This window comes from Anguilla anguilla, chromosome 16, assembly GCF_013347855.1.
Source record: "Anguilla anguilla isolate fAngAng1 chromosome 16, fAngAng1.pri, whole genome shotgun sequence".
Taxonomy (NCBI): Eukaryota; Metazoa; Chordata; class Actinopteri; order Anguilliformes; family Anguillidae; genus Anguilla; species Anguilla anguilla.
Genome location: NC_049216.1, coordinates 3,446,406 through 3,473,239, shown reverse-complemented (window position 1 = coordinate 3,473,239; position 26,834 = coordinate 3,446,406). Strand labels below are relative to the sequence as shown.

The 26,834-nt window shown below is 43.1% G+C and overlaps 1 protein-coding gene across 2 annotated transcripts in view; it reads left to right on the top strand.

The window, feature by feature from the left end:
• The window catches only part of LOC118214854 (anoctamin-1-like), a 70,342-nt gene extending 48,944 nt beyond the window's left edge, over positions 1-21,398 (top strand). For both annotated transcript variants that reach the window (XM_035395125.1, XM_035395124.1), the window contains 6 exons: positions 1,976-2,118; positions 10,599-10,751; positions 11,830-11,882; positions 15,444-15,628; positions 16,651-16,756; positions 20,947-21,398. In XM_035395125.1, coding sequence (XP_035251016.1) covers positions 1,976-2,118; positions 10,599-10,751; positions 11,830-11,882; positions 15,444-15,628; positions 16,651-16,756; positions 20,947-21,228 — 922 coding nt within the window. In that variant the 3' untranslated portion in view covers positions 21,229-21,398. The remainder of the gene's footprint in view (positions 1-1,975; positions 2,119-10,598; positions 10,752-11,829; positions 11,883-15,443; positions 15,629-16,650; positions 16,757-20,946) is intronic.
• Positions 21,399-26,834: the final 5,436 nt, after the last annotated feature.

The following is a 26,834-nucleotide window of genomic DNA, read 5'->3' as shown; positions in this document are numbered from 1 at the left end:
GTTTCTGTTGGACCTATTTGAAACATTACTTTTAGCTGGCTAGTTATGTTACGTAGCTAGATGCCCAAGGTTGTGTAGCTGTTGTATCGAGTTCTGTTCTCCCATAATAATGTCTTCCCCCCATAGGAACTGCTGCTACTGTTTATGTCTATGTCGTCATGACATTACGACATAGACATTATGTCTATGTTGCGGGCGACATAGCTCAGGAGGTAAGAGCGGTTGTCTGGCAGTCGGAGGATTGCTGGTTCGATCCCCTGCCCTGGGTGTGTCGAAGCGTCCTTGAGCAAGACACCTACTCCTAATTGCTCCCAACGAGCTGATTGGTACCTTGCATGGCAGCCTTTTACCGTTGGTGTGAGAGTGTATGGGTGAATGAGAGGCATCAATTGTAAAGTGCTTTGGATACAAGCGCTATATAAATCCAGTCCATTTATAGGTGCCACTTAGCTAGCTCGGTAAATCACCAGCGTTTATTTAAATCGGTAACTGAATGAATACAGTTTGCATGCCTGGTATCTGGCTACGTCAAGCCAACTTCACTACCAAACTAAGAAAGTTGAAAACAAAGACTCCCCAGCCTCATCAGGATTCACTGATGATGAAACGCAGTATAACTGCCTAGGCATCAGTAGTTTCTCTGCATTTATTTCAATCAGAGGAACTGAATTTGATGCAGCATGAATGCTATCTAGCTACGTGTAGCAGCTTCACTAACAAAGTTAACAAAGTTGCAAACAAAGACTCAGAACGAGGTATAGAGTTACAAACAAAGTTTCTAACTCTATACCTCGGGAATATAACAATGTAATATTACATTTTATTTGGCAGTGGCTTTATCACCAAGACACAGTTTAAAAATGGTAGATACCAAGCCTCAATTTGTAGGAGTAGAGGTGATGAGTTATGTCATGATTGTGTAAAGAGAACCAGGTTCTTTTGGACCAGGTGGATGGCCTTGGGAACAGATAATGCAGAGCAAACGGGGAAGGGCTTCAAGGATGAACTCGGTCAAGTTAACACCAGGAGTGCACTAAATAAACGTAATCCCTCTGGGAAAAATGCATAGGAAATTTGCAGAGGGAACCCATGGCGGAAGAAACGTCAAAAAAAGATGTCTTCACTGAAAACTATAAATAAACAAATTAACAGCCGAAACAAACACTGCTTCAAATATGTTTTTATCTTGCTAAATAGTAGTGGTTTCTTTAGCTTAGATAGTTTTTGCAATATCCTACGCAGCATTGTTGTTGTAGACTAGGTGAATGTGTCGCTTACAGCCATTGTGCACGAGCATGGGAATGTAAAAAATCGAATAAACAAAACCTTGCATTTCAAGACGGATCAATTTTATTTTAACCCTTGTTTAAAAATTTTCAGTTGGATAATAATTGTAAAAATAAAATGTAGGGCAAAAAAAAAATGAAATAAGGGAAAGGCATAGGCATAAACAAATGATCACAATATGAACGCAATATAAAAATATTTTTAGAGAACATAAATGATGTAATTTATTCTTCAAAATAAACATAAACAAATATTTCTAATAACAAAATGCAATAAATAAAATATTTGTATAAATACAAATGCAACAGCGTGTCCAGCATGATGAAAAGTGAATCCTTGCGCCTCCTGGTGTCATGAAGGAGAACTGCCTCATTAGTCTGAAGATGGCCGGAATTTAACAACACTGTTATAACACACAGAGATGAAATAAGGTGTTTTTAACATTTTCCAAACATAGCTTTTCCCTATTCCGTTTTGATAGAGGATATTAATCATGAATAAAACACAAAAACAAACCTTACCACTGTGAACGTTGTCCTCAGATTTGATTTCCAGAAATGACGCTTTCCTTTGCCTTTTTTTTTCGCTTAGAGGGAGCTACATGCTGCATTCCCCAGGAGGGAGCTACCTGATGAATGGTGGCATCAGAATGCACCAGCAATCTAATCTGAGCACTTCCCTCCTGCAGAAAACTGAAGAAGCTGATCAGGCACATTAAGTCAAAGAGGAGCTCCTTCCAGGAGGAGGAAGGGGGGAAAAAACTGCAGCGCTACGAAACCGACCACTTCCTGGAGCCCTTTGCCGGCCTTGCCCCTGAGTACATGGAGATGAGTGAGTACTGAATCAAACCCCTGAGTACATGGAGATGAGTGAGTACTGAATCAAACCCCTGAGTACATGGAGATGAGTGAGTACTGAATCAAAACCCTGAGTACATGGAGATGAGTGAGTACTGAATCAAACCCCTGAGTACATGGAGATGAGTGAGTACTGAATCAAACCCCTGAGTACATGGAGATGAGTGAGTACTGAATCAAACCCCTGAGTACATGGAGATGAGTGAGTACTGAATCAAACCCCTGAGTACATGGAGTTGAGTGAGTACTGAATCAAACCCCTGAGTACATGGAGATGAGTGAGTACTGAATCAAACCCCTGAGTACATGGAGATGAGTGAGTACTGAATCAAACCCCTGAGTTCGTGGAGATGAGTGAGTACTGAATCAAACCCCTGAGTTCGTGGAGATGAGTGAGTACTGAATCAAAATCCTGAGTACATGGAGATGAGTGAGTACTGAATCAAACCCCTGAGTACATGGAGATGAGTGAGTACTGAATCAAACCCCTGAGTACATGGAGATGAGTGAGTACTGAATCAAACCCCTGAGTTTGTGGGGATGAGTGAGTACTGAATCAAACCCCTGAGTACATGGAGATGAGTGAGTACTGAATCAAACCCCTGAGTACATGGAGATGAGTGAGTATTGAATAAAAACCCTGAGGTTGTGGAGATGAGTGAGTACTGAATCAAACCCCTGAGTTCATGGAGATGAATGAGTACTGAAACAAACCCCTGAGTACATGGAGATCAGTGAGTACTGAATCAAACCCCTGAGTACATGGAGATGAGCGAGTACTGAATGAAACCCCTGAGTACATGGAGATGAGTGCGTAGTGAATCAAACTTGTGAATACTTGGAAAGGGCTGAGTACTGAATGAAACCCCTGAATACGTGGGGATGAGTCAGTACTGAATCTAACCGTATGTATATGGAGATGAGTGAATACTGAATCAAATTCCTGAGTACATGAGGCTGAATGAATACTGAACGAAACTCCCACATACATGAGGATGAGTCAGTATTGAATCCAACAGTAGCACAACCAAACACTCATCCAGATTTTAAGCTGCTCTGGGTTTTGATTGGTCAAACAGGGAGTTTGTTCCACCACTGGGGAGTTAGGGTGGAGAAGCTCCATGGTAGGGACGAGCGTGAACCATTCACACAAATGCAAGACGCCATGCTGCAGCAGAGCGGAGTGGTCGGGCGGGCATGTAGAAGTGTGCAGTAGGTTTGCCTAGTAGAGTACATAGTAGGCACGCCCTGGGGCATGAGTGTGCAGTAGGCCTGCTCTGGGGAAGAAGTGTATAGCAGGCCTGGGTCTGGGTCAAGAGTGTATAGTAGGCCCTCCCTGGGGAATGAGTGTGCAGTAGGCCTGCTCTGGGGCAGAAGTATATAGTAGCCCTGCTCTGGGGCAGGAGTGTATAGTAGGCCTGGATCTGGGGCAAGAGTGTACAGTAGGCCGGCTGGTGGGGCAGGAGTGTATAGTAGGCCTGCTTTGGGGCAGGAGTCTCCTTTACCTCCTTACTTCGTGAGCTCTCAATCACGGTTGATGGCACCACAGTGACTGCCTCTCACTCTGCCAGAGCTTGGGGGTGGTCCTGTTTAATAGGTGACTTAGTTGATGCGCCAGTCTTAACGACTACTTGTATTTTTATTTATTTTTATTTTTCCATAGATTGCGTTGTTGCCGTTCTCGTTGTTAGTGTCAATCAGTCTAACCACCAGGGTCCAGGTTGAACTATGCGGTTGTTCCCTGTACTTGGACCGGTACTTCTCTCTAGGGGTTTCGTCATACTTGTTCCTGGTTATGGTTATACACTTTGTTGTACGTCGCTCTGGATAAGAGCGTCTGCCAAATGCCTGTAATGTAATGTAATGTAATGGATGACCAACTGGACCTCAAGGAGCACATCAAGGCAACATCACGGTCCTGCAGATTCCTTCTGTACAACATTAGAAGGATTCGACCATACCTGACGACGCACTCCACCCAGCTGCTCGTCCAGGCTACGGTGACCTCTCGCCTTGATTACTGCAACTCTCTCCTTGCAAGCCTGCCAGCTTGTGCCATACAGCCACTACAGATGATTCAGTATGCCGCTGCCCGACTCATCTACAACCTTCCCAAATTCTCCCACATCACTCCTCTGCTGCAATAATGAGGATGTAATGAGTCTGCAGTAGGCCTGCTCTGGGGAGGAGTGTGTAATAGGCCTGCTTTGGGGCAGGAGTGTACAGTAGGCCTGCTCTGCGGCAGGAGTGTATAGTAGGCCTGCTTTGGGGCAGGAGTTTACAGGTGGCCTGCTTTGGAGCAGGAGTTTATAGTAGGCCTGGGTCTGGGGCAGGAGTGTATAGTTGGCCTGGGTCTGGGGAAGGAGTGTATAGTAGACCCTCCCTGGGGCAGGAGTGTATAGTAGGCCTGCTTTGGGGCAGGAGTGTGCTGTAGACTTGGGTGTGGGGCAGGAGTGTATAGTAGGCCTTCTCAGGGGCAGGAGTTTGTAGTAGCCCCGGACCTAGGGCAGGAGTGTGCAGTAGGCGTGCTCTGGAGCTGGAGTGTACAGTAGGCCTGCTCTGGGGCAGGAGTGTATAGTAGACCCTCCCTGGGGCAGGAGTGTATAGTAGGCCTGCTTTGGGGCAGGAGTGTGCTGTAGACTTGGGTGTGGGGCAGGAGTGTATAGTAGGCCTTCTCAGGGGCAGGAGTTTGTAGTAGCCCCGGACCTAGGGCAGGAGTGTGCAGTAGGCCTGCTTTGGGGCAGGAGTGTGCAGTAGGCCTGCTCTGCGGCAGGAGTGTATAGCAGGCCTGCTCTGGGGTAGGAATGTACAATTGGCCTGCTTTGGGCAGGAGTGTACAGTAGGCCTGGGTCTGGGGCAGGAGTGTGTAGTTGGCCTGGATCTGGGGCAGGAGCGTGTAGTTCGCCTGCTCTGGCCCAGAAATGTATAGTAGGCCCTCCCTGGGGCAGGAGTGTATAGTAGGCCTGCTTTGGGGCAGGACTGTGCAGTAGGCATGCTCTGGGGCAGGAGTGTATAGTAGCCCTGCTCTGGGGCAGGAGTGTATAGTTGGCCTGCTCTGGGGTAGGAATGTATAGTAGCCCTGCTCTGGGCCAGGAGTGTGTAGTAGCCCTGCTTTGGGGCAGGAGTGTACAATAGGCCTGCTTTGGGGAAGGAGTTTACAGTTGGCCTGCTCTGCGGCAGGAGTGTATAGTAGGGCTGCTCTTGGGCAGGAGTGTATAATAGGCCCTGCTCTGGGGCAGGAAAGTATAGTAGGCCTGCTTTGGGGCAGGAGTGTATAGTAGGCCTGCTTTGGGGCAGGAGTGTATAGTAGGCCTGCTTTGGGGCAGGAGTGTATAGTAGGCCTACTTTGGGGCAGGAGGGTATAGTAGGCCTCCTCTGGGGCAGGAGTGTATAGTAGGCCTGCTTTGGGGCAGGAGGGTATAGTAGGCCTCCTCTGGGGCAGGAGGGTATAGTAGGCCTCCTCTGGGGCAGGAGTGTATAGTAGGCCTCCTCTGGGGCAGGAGTGTATAGTAGGGCTGCTCTTGGGCAGGAGTGTATAATAGGCCTGCTCTGGGGCAGGAAAGTATAGTAGGCCTGCTTTGGGGCAGGAGTGTACAGTAGGCCTGCTCTGCGGCAGAAGTGTATAGTAGGCCTGCTCTTGGGCAGAAGTGTATAGTAGGCCTGCTCTTGGGCAGAAGTGTATAGTAGGCCTACTCTGGGGCAGGAGTGTATAGTAGGCCCGGCCCGAGGGCAGGATTGTATAGTAGGCCCGGCCCTATGGCAGGAGTGTATAGTAGGCCCGACCCTAGGCCAGGACTGTATAGTAGGCCTGCTCTGGGGCAGGAGTGTATAGTAGCCCTGGCCCTAGGGCAGGAGGCCTGGGTTTGGGGCAGGAGTGTATAATAGGCTTGGCCCTAGGGCAGGAGTGTATAGTAGGCCCGACCCTAGGCCAGGACTGTATAGTAGGCCTGCTCTGGGGCAGGAGTGTATAGTAGCCCTGGCCCTAGGGCTGGAGTGTATAGTAGGTCTGGGTTTGCGGCAGGAGTGTATAGTAGGCCCGACCCTAGGGCAGGAGTGTATAGTAGGCCTGCTCTGGAGCAGGAGTGTATAGTAGCCCTGGCCCTAGGGCTGGAGTGCATAGTAGGCCTGGGTTTGGGGCAGGAGTGTATAATAGGCCTGGCCCTAGGGCAGGAGTGTATAGTAGGCCCGACCCTAGGCCAGGACTGTATAGTAGGCCTGCTCTGGGGCAGGAGTGTATAGTAGCCCTGGCCCTAGGGCTGGAGTGTATAGTAGGCCTGGGTTTGGGGCAGGAGTGTATCGTTGGACCGGCCCTAGGGCAGGAGTGTATAGTAGGCCCGGCCCAAGGGCAGGAGTGTATAGTATCCCTGGCCCTAGGGCTGGAGTGTATAGTAGGCCTGGGTTTGCGGCAGGAGTGTATAGTAGGCCCGACCCTAGGGCAGGAGTGTATAGTAGGCCTGCTCTGGAGCAGGAGTGTATAGTAGCCCTGGCCCTAGGGCTGGAGTGCATAGTAGGCCTGGGTTTGGGGCAGGAGTGTATCGTTGGCCCGGCCCTAGGGCAGGAGTGTATAGTGGGCCCGGCCCAAGGGCAGGAGTGTATAGTAGGCCTGCCCTTGGCCGGGAGAGTGTAGTAGGTCTGCCTGGTGGCAGAGACATACAGTTGCTTTTTTCTGGGAAGGTTTATTGCTCTGGAGGCTTTTGGGGAAACTAGGTGTCCCCAGATGACATGCCTACCAGCATGGCCAGACAAACTGTAAAGCCTCACCCACTACCCTCCTGTTCAGAGCACATTCCGGATCGTTCTGCGCCAGAATTCACTGTTAATGTTTATTACACCTGTAGTTCTGAGAGATACCCCACCCCCCACCCCGCTCCTTCACTCGGACATTAAGATGGATTACCTTTGGATTCCAGTCTCACATGCCCATTTTCCACCAAGGCATTTCGAGGGCCTGTTCGGAGCCGGTGCCTAATCGCGAACCAGTTCTTCCGTTTTCGACAGCAAAAGAACCGGCTCTTGGCCGGGAAAACTGGTTCCAAAGCGGCACCAACTCTTAGCTGGTTTAGAACCAAGAACCACTTACATCAGGGGCTGAGGGCGGGATTATCGTGACCAACCAAGACCAACTAAAACTCTGTGACCGCCAGGTAGAGTGAGACCACCTTCGTTCGCCAGACAGGAAAACGTACAGTGATTTGCAACTATATATAAAATAGGCGAAATGTCGGTAACAACCTGTACCTAGTTATGTAGGAAAAAATGTCCTTGCTATACTCCAGTGATTGTTTTTTCAGTACTTTCGTGATTTTTTTCTTTGCCAGCAAATAAGTCAGAGGTGGTCCAGCGCTATAGCTTTTGGTTGCTAAGGGGATGTTTATCGACCTCCCCATATAAACAAATGGAACTTTACATACATTTTCTAGCATACAGTTTACGTGTCCTGTCTTGCGATGTGGTCGCTATCAGTACGTCTAGGAATCTGATATTCACTGTTGTAAGCCAAGTCGCAGGACGCAAAATAGCCGTTTGGGAAGCAGTTTGAAATTATGAAGCAACGTCTGTGCCATTGGATTTAATGGGTCGCGATGAGATAATTCCGAGCGCGTTGCTTGTCTTAAAGTTGATATAGTAAATAAGAGGTCCCTCCAGTTTTTTGCGAATCAGAATTTTCGGAATTCAACACAACTTAAACAAAATGTCGCATTTTCCCCGACGCTGCTCAAAATTATGAAAATAGTGAAAATTCTGCTTTCTATGGTAGTTCACTTCGCATTGGGACACAGCCAATGTGAATGCATAACTTCATGTGAAACTGTGTGTGTGTGTGTGTGTGTGCGTGTTTTGTGTGTGTGTGCATGTGTGTCTGTGAGTGTGCGTGTTGGTGTGTGTGCATGTGTGTGTAAGTAACTTAGTACAGAACTCCATGTCTGTGGAATTTTGTGTGGGATCCAGTGCGCGTGTCTAAAATTAACACAGCATAGAACTACGCATTTAAAGAAACACTCAAGCGTTTTTTATTGGTCCCCTTTGGTTTTCACCTTCTATATACAGTAGTCATTAACTCCCTAGTGTGTTGTTTTGTATCATATCATAAGCATATGTACACATAAAAGTTTCTGCCAAGCAAATGTAATGTAATATGCTTTTTAATTGCTTAAGCTTCTTAAATGAAAAAGCCTACCTCTGTTTTATAATCGTAAATGTATACATAAAAGTATCTGCCAAATAAATGTAATGCAATATGTCCTCAATGCTTTTTAATTGCTTAAGCTTCTTAGATGAAAAAAAGCCTAGCACTGCTTTATTACTGGATGTGAACAACTGTAAGCACACAAGCAGACAAAGCCATATGCATATGCTTCATGCATGGTCATTTTATACATCAAAGTAAATGATTTTTGAAAGATAGAAAATCAAGGTTGCCTTAAGACAGACTTTTTGTAAATTGCGAAAATCCCAGGTGGATCTGAGTTATTGAGGGGCCCATCTCTGTGGCACCGCAGTGCCCGGCTGTGCCAGACCAAGCATCTGGTTATCGTATATGTGGCGGACATGTTTTCCCACATTATTCATTTCCCCTGACTGAGACTAGGGGGACTGACTGATGGTCAAAACTTTCCCTCTCAGCTGTTTGCACCAGGCCAGCCCCCCCCCCCTTTCTTCAGGGAACCTCACAGACCAGGGGAACCAGCCAATCAGCACTCTCCTGGTACATGGGGCCATTGCCCCTAACCCCCACCCCAGGCCCAAATATTCCCCTCTTACCCTGCCAGGCCCCTGGCCCCACCCCCCTTCCCTAAGCCACTGATATAAATCACATTCACCATGGAAACCACATGGTGCCATTGGAGGGCTGCTTTACCCATAAAAAGCTTTCACACTTTCATCTTGGACATTTACTCTGGTCATAAAAGGGGGTGTACAGGATCATTTTAACCAATGGGGGCAATAACCTCAGCCCCTTCTTATCCAACCAAAACAAAGATTGATTAGTCTTTGGTTCCCCAGTTTGTGTGAACCATCAGATCAGATGGACACTTCAGTGTGAGGCACAGAAAGATCCAGAACTTTCCCACAGTCACCCCCACCAGACTCAGGTTCCTGTGTCTTTTGTTTAATCAAGTTTATTAGGCAGATTAGAGTTAAGTGAAGAGTATTGTATTTGGGGTAACACGTGACAAATCGGATTTATCAGAGAGATCAGATTGAGGTTCATTAGTGAAGTGTATTAGATAGATAAGGGTTTATTAGTGAAGTGTATTAGATAGATGAGAGTTCATTAGTGAAGTGTTTTAGATAGATGAGAGTTCATTAGTGAAGTGTATTCAACAGATGAGTGTTTATTAGTGAAGTGTATTAGATAGATGAGGGTTTATTAGTGAAGTGTATTAGGTAGATGAGAGTTCATTAGTGAAGTGTATTAGATAGATGAGGGTTTATTAGTGAAGTGTATTAGATAGATGAGGGTTTATTAGTGAAGTGTATTAGATAGATGAGGGTTTATTAGTGAAGTGTATTAGATAGATGAGGGTTTATTAGTGAAGTGTATTAGATAGGTGAGAGTTCATTAGTGAAGTGTATTAGGTAGATGAGAGTTCATTACTGAAGTGTATTAGATAGAAGAGGGTTTATTAGTGAAGTGTATTAGGTAGTTGAGAGTTCATTAGTGAAGTGTATTAGATAGATGAGGGTTTATTAGTGAAGTGTATTAGATAGATGAGGGTTTATTAGTGAAGTGTATCAGATAGATGAGGGTTTATTAGTGAAGTGTATTAGACAGATGAGGGTTTGTTAGTGAAGTGTATTAGATAGGTGAGAGTTCATTAGTGAAGTGTATTAGATAGATGAGAGTTAATTAGTGAAGTGTATTAGATAGATGAGGGTTTATTAGTGAAGTGTATTAGATAGATGAGGGTTTATTAGTGAAGTGTATTAGATAGATGAGGGTTTATTAGTGAAGTGTATTAGATAGATGAGGGTTTATTAGTGAAGTGTATTAGATAGGTGAGAGTTCATTAGTGAAGTGTATTAGGTAGATGAGAGTTCATTACTGAAGTGTATTAGATAGAAGAGGGTTTATTAGTGAAGTGTATTAGGTAGTTGAGAGTTCATTAGTGAAGTGTATTAGATAGATGAGGGTTTATTAGTGAAGTGTATTAGATAGATGAGGGTTTATTAGTGAAGTGTATCAGATAGATGAGGGTTTATTAGTGAAGTGTATTAGACAGATGAGGGTTTGTTAGTGAAGTGTATTAGATAGGTGAGAGTTCATTAGTGAAGTGTATTAGATAGATGAGAGTTAATTAGTGAAGGGTATTAGATAGATGAGGGTTTATTAGTGAAGTGTATTAGATAGATGAGGGTTTGTTAGTGAAGTGTATTAGACAGATGAGGGTTTATTTGTGAAGTGCATTAGAGTAGGGTGTTGCAGTCTACTGATGTGGTTTCTCTCCACAGTAATCCAGTTTGGGTTTGTGACCCTGTTTGTGGCCTCGTTCCCCTTGGCACCACTCTTTGCCTTGCTCAACAACATCATTGAGATCCGCCTCGACGCCAAGAAGTTTGTGGCAGAACTGCGGAGGCCGGTGGCTGCAAAAGCCAAAGACATCGGTGAGCCTCTGGCCCCCCAGGAAACACACAGCAGGGGTGCGGGGGTGTCTCGCTCCCCAAACAGAGCAGCAGTGCATTGCCGTAACATTACACCAGTAAAACCTGTCAGATATGAACAAATCAGGAAAGAAGGCCATTTGAGACTTCAAAATGTTTGTACCTTGGTAAATGACCATAATGCATCAATTTTTTTTTAAATATCACCACTACTGCTACTACTACTACCACAACAACAACAACTACTACTACTACTACTAATAATAATAATAATAATAATAATAATAATAATAATAATAATAATAATATTTGTATTATTGATTGGAATTGTTGCTTACTTTACTGTATTTTTATTTTTAAATGAGGTTACTCTAATTGTGTAATTACAAACATCTTGTAATTTCATTCATTAAGTAATAACCACGCCAGCAGTAATTAGAACATTCATAATTTTTTCATATATTGGCTTTCCAAATGATATATGTCTTTTTCAGAGACTGCTAGCATTGGCTGGTTTTCAGAACTGTTTGGTTTTGCTCTGCCCTTCTTCATATCAACAATCGTTGTCTTTCTCATATAGCAGTATTAGCAATAGTGCTGATACATGTCCCTTTACCTCCTTTTGATAGAGAATAATTTCTTAATTATATAGTCATAATAAGGCATATTAGCTTAGCACTCAACTACTCTCAAAAAGTCAAAATAAAGCATATTAGCTTAGCACTGAGCCACTCTCAAACAGTCATAATAAATCATATTAGTTTAGCAATTAACCATACTCGTAACAGTCATAATAAAGCACATTAGCTTAGCAATTAACCGCACTCTTAACAGTCATAATAAAGCATATTAGCTTAGCAATTAACCACACTCTTAACAGTCATAATAAAGCACATTAGCTGAGCAATTAACCACACTCTTAACAGTCATAATAAAGCACATAAGCTTAACAATTAACCACACTCTTAACAGTAATAATAAAGTATATTAGCTTAGCACATACCACATTAGCACTGTAATCTGTGTTTGTAAGTTTGATTGAATAGTTGTACCTACTGTCTCCTCTTCTCTCATTTTTTAGGGATCTGGTACAACATTCTCAGAGGGATTGGAAAAGTTGCTGTCATCTTAAATGTAAGTCATTTCTTCAGCATAGCAGACCACATGAATGAAAACCTGCAGATTTTGCAACACGCAAGTATGTGTGTGTCATGTCAGTATCACAACTGCATGTTGTTCTAGTGAATGTGTCAGTGACTGTGTTTAAGTGTTGAGTGTGTCACTGACTGTGTGACAGTGTCGAGTGTGTCAGTGACTGTGTCAGTGCTGAGTGTGTCAGTGACTGTGTGTCAGTGCTGAGTGTGTCAGTGACTGTGTGACAGTGTCGAGTGTGTCAGTGACTGTGTCAGTGCTGAGTGTGTCAGTGACTGTGTGTCAGTGCTGAGTGTGTCAGTGACTGTGTGTCAGTGACTGTGTGACAGTGTCGAGTGTGTCAGTGACTGTGTCAGTGCTGAGTGTGTCAGTGACTGTGTGTCAGTGCTGAGTGTGTCAGTGACTGTGTGTCAGTGCTGAGTGTGTCAGTGACTGTGTGTAAGTGCTTTACGGAGAATGGCAATCCCTGGTCCCCTGCTCTGCTCCACTAGTGTGGAGTGTCACTAAACAGAGTTTAAAGCCTCAGTGAGCACAAACACAGTTTGTATGTGGCAGTGGTTTGTTTGGCAGTGGTTCGTTCTCGGCTGAGTTTTCCTTCTTTCAATTAGGCTGAAGCCACACATCCTCTGACAAGAAGCAAATTTCGTAATTGCCCCCATTCACGTCCACGAGGCATGCTGGGATAACTGGCAATGCGTGGAATGCTGGTGGAGTGACCGAAAGGACAGGGAACATGGTGCGCTAACCAATCAGATTAAAGATCCGACATGTAAACTGTGTCCGATTTCAAATTTTATTTCTACATTCCACATAGTTGTGTTGTGGACTGGGTTGGGATTTTCAAAATATACAATGTATACACATTTATCGAACGCTTATTTTAGAAGATTTAAAACACACTCACAAGCCGTCGTTTGTGGGAGGCGAGAATGATGCCAGGCGATCTCGTGGGAGGGTTATACTGCCAGCTCATCTGGAGGCAAGACACGAGAGAGCAAATTGGATGGGCCAATGGGAGCATAGTGTGCACTCAGTGCTCATGGGAGTTGTATTATCATGTGATATCACCTCAAATCGTCTTAATTATTGTAGATACAATGATTCTTTTCATAAAATCTTTTTACAAAAAAGGTCACCTGCCAAAGTGGCTGGTAAGAGTTACCTGCCACTGCCGAATTCTACCTGCGTTTTGTGGATGGCGGGTGTTAATGTCAAGCCCTGCATGTAAGAAAGCTTGTTTGTTGAAGATCCTGAAATTTCTCTATTAAAAAAATGGGGTTGGCTTCTATGGAGGATTATTCAGCCCAAAATTGAAATTAAAATTGAAAATGCAAAAGGAAAATTAAAAACGAAATTTAAAATGGAAAGTGGAAAATGAAAATGGGTGATTATTCAGCTTAAAAATAAACTTTTTTCATTTTCATTTTTTAAATTTTATTTTCATTTTCATTGTTTTCCTTTTTTATTTTTACGCTGCATGTAAATAGGGGGGTGTGGCCCTCCTATCAATCAAAACAAGGAGGGTGAGTCGCAGTGGCACTTTTCAACCACCAGGGGAAGCCATAGTGCACGTGAGGATTAAAGCCTATCAGAGAATTAGTAACTCGGCAGGAGACTCCAAAATGCTCTCAGGGGGCTCATAGGTTTTAATGGATGAGGTTAATCTGAGCATTTCACTCTTTCCTTCCCTTCCAAAATGCTTATGAGATCTGTGTTGAGATCACTGACAAAAGAAAATGTGTGGTCTATGCATATACGAATAAGTTTACTACAGTATGTTTTAATTTCAATTTTATGTCTTTTGTTCAAACGAAAAGATGGGAAACATCATACCATAGGCCTACTTAACCGTCATAATTTAAAAGGCCAAAATGAGATATAAAATCTTAAATTTTAGAAGCATAGCACATCTGTATTTGCTCAGTATTGCATATCGTCAAATTTTATAATCATGTTGGAATGAGTTTTTCACATTTTCTTTTTTTGAAATGTATGAAACAAGGACAAAACATAAGTTCACATGAATGTTGAACAGTTATTCAAACATGTAACGATACTTAACAAGCACGGAACCGTCCAGACCCACAGCGCAACTCACTTCCGCAGACACGTTTTAGCCGCCACCACCTGTGCATGCATCCCACAAAACGAAGCACCACCTGCGCATGCGTCCCACAAAACGTCCCTCAAAGGTTGTCCGTGAGTGAGTGAGTGAGGGAGTGAGTGAGTGAGTGACCACAATTTGCCATGCATACCCCACAGCAGCAGTTCCTGCATGCCGTGGGAAAAACATTGTACTACAAGTCGGTAAAAAAAAAGAGATTAAAATGCTTTTCAATTGCTAGTTGAAAAAATACTAGGAAAATGAAAAAGGAAAATGAAAATGTTTTACTTATGAGACATGTTAGCATTTACAGGTGACAGTGCTTATCTGTTGCATAAATGGATCCTGACACCTGTCCAAAAACTGTCTTCACCAGAGATGGAGCAGTGCAAGCATGATGCGTTCCTGCCATGTGCATCTTAAATATCGACAGTGCATTTAAATGACCTCTGCGGCTGTGCTCGTTTACATAACCGGTCTTAGTAAATACCCAGCTAAATTGGAAACATGCAGCGTTGCAGAATTTTGCAGCACCAGTGGTAATCTGCAGCATGCTTAGTAAATATGGCCCTGAAGGTGTAATTATGAATAGAAGATGGAGGAATTGCTATAGTAGTTACCTTGTGGGGGCATGGACATTTTCTAAAGTCCATCACTAAATCACTTCTTTTTTTTAAATCACTTTTAAAATCACTAAAAGTGATTTGTTCAGCTTTCAGCCAGCTGTAAAACAGACTTGTCCTGAGCCAATAGTGAGTATGGGTCCAGAGATTAAAATTTCTTACCAGTTAGGGTTAGAGGGACTAAATGCTCTCTGAAGTCCTGCTTTTAGTTAGTTAGTGTCATTTTTGCAAATGTGTAAAACTATGATGTGCAATTGGGATGCAGAACCAGGAACGATGGAAATTTTAACATTACATTACAGGCATTTAGCAGACGCTCTTATCCAGTGCGACTTACACTTGGCATGGCATTTACATTGCATCTATTTATACAGCAGGATATATGCTGAAGCAATGCAGGCTTAGTACCTTGCTTAAGGGTACAATGGCAGTGTCCTACCCGGGAATCAAACCTGTGACCTTTAGGTTACAAGACCCATAATACCCAGTTCCTTCCCATAATACTACACTGCCAGCCTTTTAACGAAATGTGCAAAGCACAAGCACCATAGAAACACTGGGCTCAAGTCATTCTTACTGCCATGTCCCTGCCAGTAGTCACCAAGGATAATGGTGGATGGGGGAGGCCGTTGGCCTGGCAGTGGGGAGGCAGCACTAGCAGGGACAGGTGTTCCAGGAGGAGACGATGCACAGTTCTGGGATTGGCCCTTCATCCATGTTGTTTGTACCCCTGTCAGGAATATGTGACCTCATTCCCTAACGTCCCCTCAGGCAGTTGTGATCTCATTTCCTAACCCCCCCCCCCTCCCCCTCCAGGCTTTTGTGATCTCCTTCTCGTCAGACTTCATCCCTCGGCTTGTGTACCAGTACATGTACAGCCCAGATGGTTCCATGCACGGGTTCGTAAACCACACCCTGTCCTACTTCAACATCAGCCACTTCCAGGAGCGCACCAAACCCCTCGAACCCCTGTACCTGGGCTACCAGGTGGACATGTGCAGGTAGGCCCACACTGTCTCACTGTAGTCAGTGAGCTTCACTCAGACACTGAGCACCCACACTGTCTCACTGCAGTCAGTGAGCCTCACTGAGCACCCACACTGTCTCACTGCAGTCAGTGAGCCTCACTCAGACACTGAGCACCCACACTGTCTCACTGCAGTCAGTGAGCCTCACTGGGCTCCCACACTGTCTCACTGCAGTCAGTGAGCCTCACTCAGACACTGGGCACCCACACTGTCTCACTGCAGTCAGTGAGCCTCACTGGGGACCCACACTGTCTCAGTGCAGTCAGTGAGCCTCACTGGGCTCCCACACTGTCTCACTGCAGTCAGTGAGCCTCACTCAGACACTGGGCACCCACACTGTCTCACTGCAGTCAGTGAGCTTCACTGGGGACCCACACTGTCTCACTGCAGTCAGTGAGCCTCACTCAGACACTGGGCACCCACACTGTCTCACTGCAGTCAGTGAGCCTCACTGGGGACCCACACTGTCTCACTGCAGTCGGTGAGCCTCACTGGGCACCCACACTGTCTCACTGCAGTCAGTGAGCCTCACTGGGCACCCACACTGTCTCACTGCAGTCAGTGAGCCTCACTCAGACACTGAGCACCCACACTGTCTCACTGCAGTCAGTGAGCCACACTTGGGACCCACACTGTCTCACTGTAGTACTTATGCTTTGTCCTATCTAGGCAGTGGCTGTCTGGAAAGTCACTAAGCACAACGCTGACTAAATATTTTGTCTTCTTTGTAGCCCAGTAAAGTTGTAATGCACAATATGCAAAGCCATGTGTGTATACAATGGCTAAGATTCAGATAACGTTTCCTTAACTTGCATTAAAACATTAGTCTTCACAAGTGCAGTTCAGTAAGTTTATTTTGGTAATCATCACAGACCTGCCAACAGCATAACTGTGAGTTAACATTGAGAACGTGTGATAATGGAATGTAGGGTAAAGTCTTTATTTAATATGCCTTTATTTCTGTGTTATGGATGCGCTCTTCTTCTTCTCATCAGGTACAAAGACTACAGGGAGCCGCCCTGGTCCCAGACCCCCTACGAAGTGTCCAAGGAATTCTGGGCCGTGCTGGCTGCCCGACTGGCCTTCATCATCGTCTTTCAGGTTGGACGGTCCGGGTTTATTAGCAGAGACTTTAATGATACCTCAAGGCTTAAAATTCACTTTAGTATACTTCAAATATACTTCAGCATACTCTTGCTGCATATGCGGTGCGTGCTAGCTAGGCAAAATGTAGTTGAGGTGTACTTAAGGGAAAGGTATTGTACAGGTATAATTGTAATTTTGTGGTGTACAGTTGAGACCAAATGTTTACATATACGTAGGCTAAAGACATTCAAACTCAGTTTCTCACAATTCCACACATTTCTTTTGGAAAGTCAATTAGGACATCTACTTTGTTCATCTCAGGCATATTTTTAAAACAATCGATTAGAGACAGATTTATTTTAGTTTTAATTCACTATATCAGAATTCCAGTGGGTCAGAAGTTTACATACACCAAGTTGACTGTCTATTTAAACAGTCTGGACGATTCCAGAAATTGATGTCATGACTTTTTGGAAGCTCCTGATTGGCCTATTGTCATAATTATGAGTTAATTGGCACCCGTGGCTGTATTTAAGGGCCTACATTTCGATTCACTGCCTTTTTGCCCTTGATACCATGGGAAAAACCAAGCAACTCAGCAAAGACCTCAGAAAAAAAATTGTGGACCTCCACAAGTCCGGTTCCTCCTTAGGAGCAATTTCCAAACAACTGAAGGTACCATGAGCAACTGTGCAAGCAATTGTATGCAAATATAAAAATCTTTGGACCACACAGACACTGCATCATTCAGGAAGGAGGCACAAATTAACTCCCAGAGCTGAACAAACTTTGGTCCGAAAGGTTGAACTGAACTCCATGACAACAACAAAGGAACTGGTGAAGGAGTTGGAGGCATCAGGTACCAAAATATCTACATCCACCATTAAGAGAATCCTATATCCCCATGGCATGAAAGGCTGTCGTGCAAGAAGGAAGCCCCAAGTCCAAGACTGGCATAAAAAAGCCAGAATTAAGTTTGCAGGTGATCACCATTACATTCATTTGGCAGACGCTTTTATCCAAAGCGACGTACAAAAGAAGTGCACTTCATGGTCGTAGACAACTGCTGAACACGGGTTCAGTAAGGTACAGTACTTATTTTGTACAGCTATTTCTAGCTGAGAACAGTGAACACTATTCTGGCCTACCATCTGCAAAGCCAAATAGGCAGAAGAATAAGCTACAGTATTAGGACAAATACAAATTACCAAGAAGTGCAGGACCAAGATGAAGACCTAGCATTTTGGAGGCGTGTTATCTGGTCAGATGAAACAAAAATTGAACTCTTTGGCCATAATGATCAATGCTATGTATGGAGCAAAAAGGGTGAGGCTTTTAATCCAAAGAACACCATCCCAACTCTGAAACATGGGGGTGGCAGCATCATGTTGTGGGGGTGTTTTGTGGGAAAAAGGACTGGTGCACTTCAGAAAATAGATGGCATCATGAAGAAGGAGGATTATCTACAAATCCTGAAGCAACACCTCAAGACATCAGCTATAAAGTTACAACTTGGTCACAACTGGATCTTCGAGCAGGACAATGATCCTAAGCATACCTCCAAAGTTGTAACAAAATGGCTTAAAGACAACAAAGTGAAAGTATTGAAATGGGCATCACAAAGCCCTGACCTGAATACCATAGAACATTTGTGGATTGAACTGAAAAAGCGTGTCTGAGCAAGGAGGCCCACAAACCTGACTGAGTTACACCAGTTTCTGTGGGAATGGGCAGAAATTCCAGCAAAATATTGTGAGAAGCTTGTGAAAGGCTACCCAAAGCATTTTATTCAAGCTAAGCAATTAAAAGGCAATGCCACCAAATACTAACAAAGTGTATGTAAACGTTTGAGCCACTGAAATACAATGGGCTCCAGAATTATTGGCACCCTTGATAAATATGCACAAAAAATGCTAAAACTAGTGTGCTTGATTAATGATCCATTGGAATCAACCAAAGTCTTAAATTTTTTCATTAAAAAAAATATTTCCCCAAAAAACAGGTTCCACAATTATTGGCACCCCTGGTTTAATACTTTGTGAAAACACCCCTGGCAAAGATGACAGCCATGAGTCTTTTCCTATAATTTGTGATAAGTTTAGAGAACACATTTGGAGGGATTTTTGACCATTTCTCCATGTAGAACTTTTCAGAATCATTGATATATTTGGGTTTGCCCCCCTCTTCAGTTCAGACCACAGATTTTTGATGGAATTTAAGTCTGGAGACTGAGATGGCCATTGGAAAACATGGATGTTGATTTCACTTAAGCATTTCTCTTTAGATTTTGATGTATGCTTGGAGTCATTGTCCTGATGGACAATTTACCTATGACCAAGTCCTAGCTTCTTAGCAGGGGCAACCAAATTTTCTGCCAGAATTTCCTGGTACTTTGCTGAATTAATTTAGGCATTGATCTAAAATAGTTCCCCGGGACCACTGTCAGCAAAACATCTCCAAAATATCAATGACCCACCTCATTATTTGACCGTAGATATGAGTTTCTTCTCCTGTATGCATTCCTTTTTTGTCGCCAAACACGTCGATAGTGTGTATGGCCGAAATTTTGGTCTCATCTGACAATAGCACTCTCTTCCAGTCATAATTCCCATGCGGTTTGACAAGCTCCAGATTCTTGGTTTTGTTTATTGTGCTCAGTAAGGGCTGTCTTCGTGCCACCCTTCCAAAGAGTTAGTTGGTATGCAGGTGCCATTTTATGTTTTTTTTAGATTTGTTGACCGCAAGAAACAAACCAATCTCTGCAATTCTTAAACAGTGATCATTGGGTTTTTACCATCTTCCTCTTGGCAAATTTGCAACCATACCATATGTTTTACACCTTTTTATTATTGCCCTTACAGTGCTAAATGGTATGTTTAACCGTGTATGTCTTTTTTGTACCCATAACCAGACTTATGATGGTAAATTACCATCGTTCTCTTCTGGATTGACAGTTATTTGGCTTTTCCCATGCTGATGGATGACAAAGGGGTTTTGTATGTGTGTTACCTCATTTTTATTCTCTATTGAAACTGGAACTGATGGAATGACACAATATAGTTCCTTTAGAGTGAGATGAACTAAATTAAGTAAAATTGTATTGCCAATTTAATTTTGTTTGATTTTACTTACAATAATTGTTAGGGTTGCAAATAATTATGACACCTACAGTTTTCAGAAAAAATTAAATTACATTAATTTTTAAAACATTGAAGCATGACAGTAAACATATTGAAATAAAATTATATAGTTTTCCCATATGTTTGAACATAACATAGATTATTATCTGTTTCATTTATTATATTCAGCCTTTTTTCTTCATTTTTATTAAGGGTGCCAATAATTCTGGAGCCCACTGTAATACATTAAAGCTGGAATAAATCTGTCTCTTAGCTATTATTTTTAAATGACTTCTTATGGAAATAAAGTAGATACCCTATTTGCCTTAACGCAGGAAATGTATGGTAACATGAAATGTGTGTAGTTGTGAAAAATTGAGTTTGAATGTCTTTAGCCTAGGTATATGTAAACTTTTGGCCTCAACTGTATATTACTATTGTGCAGTACAGGTGTAGTGGTGTTGTTGCACTTGGGACAAAGGACTACAAACGTCCACTGGAACTACAGTCCCTCTCAAGTGACACATTCATCGCTGCCGACTGTAATTTTAAAATGACTGCACTCAATACTGAAAGCTCAGAAAACAAGCGACAAACAATCCTGAACAAAACCATAGAGCTTTGGCTCTCTCGCGTATGCCACACCGTTTGCACTGAAGAAATAACTGCTCTGCAGAAACTTTTCATTTACAAAGTATTTTCTGTTTTAACCCAGTTATAGCATTTAAAGTATAATATATAGCTATATGTAGCCTATAGGCCTATAGCCTACTTGCAAGGACTCAATATTTAGTCAAATGCTTCTGTAGAAAGATTAAGCTTATGAACCCAAGTGCAAGAATGAGTGTTTCTCATCTACTCATCCTTTGACTGAGAATACCCTGGCAATGTACATGTAATATAAATGTATAATTTTTGCCTCAAAAATATATTGTGTTCATGTCTAGTATTTAGTTAATTTTATCAAATATTTTAGTGTGAAAATGCTATTTTAACTATTAGTTAAAATACACTGTAAGAGCTCATTATGTTCACTGCCAACTTATTTAGTTAAATGACAGCGCTGTATCTCTCTCTCTGGGGCAGAATGTGGTGATGGTGATGAGCGATGTGGTGGACTGGCTGATTCCAGACATCCCCAAGGACATCAGTGCGCAGATACAGAAGGAGAAGGTCCTGATGGTGGAAATGTTCATGAAAGAGGAGCAGAGGAAGCTGCAGGTTCTGGACATCTGGAGCCTACACCGGAATGACAAAGACCCCTGCAAGAACTGCAGACCCAGGCCCCGCCCCTGCCCACGACCTGGCCCCGCCCACACGCCCCAACGCCTGCCCCCTGCACACCTGTCCACGCATTCCACAGAATGAGTGGGTCCCCCTTGTGGGAAAGGCTACAGAAGGGTGGGACAGCACCGACACCATGGAAACTTGCCATTTTCCTTTCACCCGTTTTCCAATCAGCTGCTGCCAAGACACCCTGAGCTGATGGCGTGGCCAATGAGCCACAGCCTTTCTATTGAACAGTGGACCACATTCTGGTGTGTCTTTTGTACAAAATTAGCCAGCAAGTGATACAGATATTTTTAGCACACAGCCTGTCCTGCAGTCAGATTTTTTTATTTATTTCCCCTTTTAATGTATAGTTGTTGCTTTTTAAGCAGGTAGAAGGTTTCATTGTATGCTGCTTTTCTAATATACACATCATAAATAGAAAAAAGCCCTATTAATTTGTTGTCAGATCATTGGATAATTGGTGTAACTTTATAAAAGGGAATGTTCAGGTTTGCACATTGTTTTCAAAATGTATAGTTGATTCTTTTGCTGTTGTCGAAATGATCTAAGAGATTAAGTGTATTCAGATTATGAACCGAGAGAGACTTAACTGTTTTAAAATGAAAATCATATCTTTGTATGGCACTTTTTACAGAAAACTGTCACAAAGATGCTTTACAGAGTAGCAGAAAATGGAAGAATCTGAGAAAAAACCGAGCAAAAGGAGTAAAAACCAGGCCTGAACCCCCAAATAGCAAGCACATGAAAAACTCCCCGGGGGCAGAACAACTCTCAAATGATGGCCATAAAAAATTCCCCAGTGGGGAGAAATCTCAGGAGCCCATCTTCTGCTGACTGGCCTAGTGTAAGGTAGAATGGAATGTAACAGAAATGCAATAAGGGATCTATCACAGTAAATAAAATTGGTTTAGCAGGTTACAGTTGAGGTAATAAACTAACAGGAATAATGGAAGACCTGTTGTATAGTTCAGTGTTGTGCTGTCCAGAGGGGCAGGGTGATACATCTGAAGCTCCAGGCTGTATCAAGGCATGGGCAGGGGAGGAACAGGGCTGAAGCAGTCTATGACCTTAGAGCAAGGGACAGGGCTGGAGCGGTCTATGACCATAGAGCGAGGGACAGGGCTAGAGCGGTCTATGACCATAGAGCGAGGGACAGGGCTAGAGCGGTGTATGACCACAGAGCGAGAGACAGGGCTGGAGCGGTCTATGACCATAGAGCGAGGGACAGGGCTAGAGCGGTCCATGACCACAGAGTGAGGGACAGGGCTGGAGCGGTCCATGGCCATAGAGCGATGGACTGGGCTGGAGCAGTCCATGACCATGGAGCGAGGGACAGGGCTGGAGCGGTCCATGACCATAGAGCGAGGGACAGGGCTGGAGCAGTCTGTGAACTCAGGGCGAGGGAGGGGCTGGGAAAGAGAAACAGAGAAGATAATGTTAGGCATTGTAAAGACTGTCAAAACACAAGAGTAAATGCAGTCTCTGTGCCAAAAAAGTAGAACAAACACTAGGATAGGAGCTTCATCCAGCTACTACGTGATCCTCGGCCACCAGTGTATAACCTATGATGGCTAAGGCAGCCACTACTGAGTGCTCTCCTACTGGAGCCCCAACCCGATTTCAGTTTATGTTCTAACCCTGCTAGGCTAACTCAGATCATGCATTCATGAAATAAGCTAAACTGCCAAGATCTGTTAAGGCCAGCGTGACGCTTGACGCTAAGCTACCTAGTGTGTCAACTTTGTCGAGGCCAGCTTGACACTTGAAACTAAGTTATGTAGTGTGTCAGTTTTAAGGAGGTTTAAGATATTTTTAGGTTCCTTTATGATGTCAGTGTGCTGAAGTAAGCATGTTGGTTTAAACATCATATGGATATCATTAAACTGCCACAGTACCAACATCTCACATGAATTTAAATGAACCTCATAAAATCTCAGCAGATTATGTCTTCCTCACACGGCAATAATAACCAAACAGTTTTTCCATTCGTTTAATGATTGAATGGTAAATATTTGTCTTAATGTTGTTTTGTCCATATTATATGATTGCTTAAATACCAATGATAACACTTCATTCTGAAAAATCTAGTTAAGTACAGAAAGACAGACAATAATTTCATTTTAAACATGGTCTACTGTCGCATTTCAGATTCCGGTCATTGATCCCAGTACTGAAAGTTAAGTTTGTGCTTAATTTTAAAGGGCTCTAAACAAGATACTGTGCCATGAAAAAGTATTTGCTTCTTCCATATTTCCTCTTGCATATTTGTCACACTGAATGGCTTCAGATCGTTAGACAAAATGTAATAATAGATAAAGGGAACCTTTTTAAAAAAATGATTATTTTATATATTCAATGAAAAAAATGATCAAATACACATATCATCCAAGTGACAAAACCTTAAACTTGAAGGAAATGTAGCCCACTCTTCTTTGCAGAACTGCTTTAATTCAGACAAATGCGTAGGTTTTCAAGCATGAACTGCTTGTTTCAGGTCCTGCCACAGCATCTCTATTGGCATCAAGTCAGGACTTGGACTAGACCGCTCCAAAACTTTGATTTTGTTTCTTTTCAGCCATTTAGTTGTGGACTTTCTTTTGTGTTTTGGATCATTGTCTTGCTGCATAAACCAGTTATGCTTCAGCTTCAGCTCAGTGACAGATGACCAGACATTCTCCTTAAGAATTTTCTGGTGCAGAAGAATTCATGATTCCGTCAATAATGACAAGTCATCCTGGTTCTGAGGCAGCAAAGCATGCCCACACCATCACACTAGCGCCACCATGTTTGCTTGTTGGTATGATGGGAAATGCTGTATGTGCTTTACGTCAGACATACTGGGACCCGTTTCACCAACAATTTCCCATTTCTGTCCATACAACAAAAGGCGGAAGAATCATCCATCCATTTTTTTTTTTTTTTTTGCAAATGTGAGCCTACCGTTGACCGTTTCCTTGGTTAGCAGTGGTTTCTACCTTGCACTTTTCCCATTTTTGCCCAGTCTCTTTCTTATTGTAGAGTCATGGCTACTGAGCTGAGGCTAGAGAGGCCTACAGTTCTTTGGATGTCATTCTGGGATTTAGAATTTTTTTATGTTTGTGACTTCCTCGATGTGTTGTCGCTGCACCTTTGAGGAAAAATTAGCATGCCGGCCCCTCCTGCAAGGATTCACCACTGTTCCATTTGATGATTTAATTTAATGGCTCTCACTATAGTTTGGTGGAGGCTTTTTAACGATTTTCAGACTGACATATTTCAAAAGCTTTTTTCCTCATTTCTTCTGGAGTTTTCTTTGTGTGCTTGTAGAAACTTTGTGGTGACAATTTCACTCTGATGGTGAGATTCAATATGAGTGAGGTTTAGATTCAGGGATGGCTAGAATCAAGCCTGGTTGTGTTCAATCAGCTGAATCTAATCATCAATTCAGTTTGGCTAATTGGTTGATTGAGTAATTGAGGGGGCGATTACTTTTTCACATGGGTGATATCGGTGTTTGATATTTTTTTCATTAAATAAATGAAATAACTTGTTTTGTGTTTACTCAGTTTTATTTTGTCGAATATTACATTTTGTCTATAGATCTGAAACCATTCAGTGTGACAGATTTGCAATAATAGGGGACATCGGGAAGGGGGCAAATACTTTTTCACAACACTATAAAGCACACAAAGGGCTGTTTTATGAAACTTAAATTCGAATGTGTGTCTGTCATGTATTTGTTACTGTTAAAGTTAAATTATTCCCATTTTCATTAAAAATGTATTAAAAATACAAATGGAATATCTGCAGTTCATGACACAACATGGACAATACTGTTATAATTTTGGCTTGATGTAGCAATGATTTAGAAAGTTCCATAATCCTGTGTTACAGTAATGCCCCTCTCAGCTGAAAGAATGTTCTCCTGAATACATAACATTTTTCAACGCTTTCGCTCTATATTCTGTTCGTAAGATTTCAGTCTTGCGTCCAGCTTGCTAGTCATCTCTATACAGACCACATTGTGTTCGATGACATATGGGAGAGCTTGGTTACCTTTAGTCTTCACAGGAAATTCCTCACATTGTTTACCTTTAGAGCTAGCAGAGAGGCTACATGACTATCAGTGTCTCTTCAGTACAGTGGTTCATTTAACATCACTGAACACCACAGAAAACATTAAACTATGCATTTCACATACCTGTTCACATGAGTAGAAATGTGCTCTACTTCACGTATCTCTAGAAGCCTGAAACTGCACTTTAAACTGAGAAATATCTATGAATGAATGTTTTAATGCTTGTATGGCAGATCTGAAACCTTGCTTTAGGAGATGCTTAAACAACAAAACATAACGACTTAGAACATTGGACAACATGAACCTCTGCAAGCTGTATTGAAGGCATTTGGATAGCTGTCCTTAACATGAGGTTTTGGTTGGTTTTTCTCAAATTTGGAGCCCAATGTAGGGCTGAGCATGTCCAATTTCGAATGGCTAGCTATCTGCAACCGCAGCCGTGTTCACATGTGAATCCAACTGGCAATTTGGGAGAATGTACACATTTGCAGTTCTCCTTCAAAATATGTGATTTTGCCAGCTTTCTTCCTTTCACAGTGCAAACTATAGCTAAGCTCACACAGACTGGAGTCAGAGGAAGACCCTATTTATATGCAGCTGTAATCCATGATGTCATCATATTTTGTATATGCTGCGTGTCCCCAAGGTCAAAAATGACCAACCTTCTTTGGACCCCCTGTGATAAAGCCTCCATTGAATGTTAAACCCTAAATTAAATATTTTAGTATATAAACACCCTGTCACTCATAAATAAATTTGTGAATAACTATTCCTACTTCACAGTCCAGAGAGTCCATTTTTTTAGTCTACACCACTCATTTTTACTACAGGGAGAGGAAGGAGGGTGACAGAGAGGGAGAAAGGGAACTAATTTCAGTATGTCTTCCATCCATCATTTTCTAAACCGCTTAATCCAGGTCAGGATCATGGTGGCAAGAGGGCAAGCAGAGCAACCCAGGCCCCCCATCTCCCCAGCGACTTACTGCAAGCCTCCTTTCCAGCAGCTTGGCAAGAGCTTTCCCAGCGAGGCTGAGGGGAGAAGTTCCCTCACAATTAGAACACACCCTCTGGTCCCCTTTCTTAAAGATGGGGACCCCATTGTGGTCTGCCACTCCAAAAGGCACTGTTCCCGGCCTTCATGCGACGTTGAAGATTTGTGTGAACTATGTCTCTCCAACAACATCCAGAGCCTTCAACATTTCCAGATGGATCTCATCCATCCCTGGTGCTCTGCCACCCAGGAGCTCTCCAAACCACTCCAGTGACTTCTGCCACAGAGATGGGCTCTGTTCCCCCAGATTGTGCCCAAGCTTAAAAGAAAACCTAGAGAAAAAGAAGGAAATGGCAAAAAAACCAGACCTGAGGTACACCGTAGCATTTGTAAGGAATCTTTAATTGATTATGCTTGCGTAAAGCTGTCTGTCTGTTGGGAAGAGCTGGGAAAGCTACCATTGTACCCTTGAGCAAGGTACTTAACCTGCATTGCTTCAGTTCATACCCAGCTGTATAATGTAAATGCTAAATCTGAATAAAAATACGTTTTCAACATACAATGCCAAGTTACTCACACAAAAAAAGCACTATAAGTCATTAACACCTGCAAAACCTGGGCCTAGTGATATCA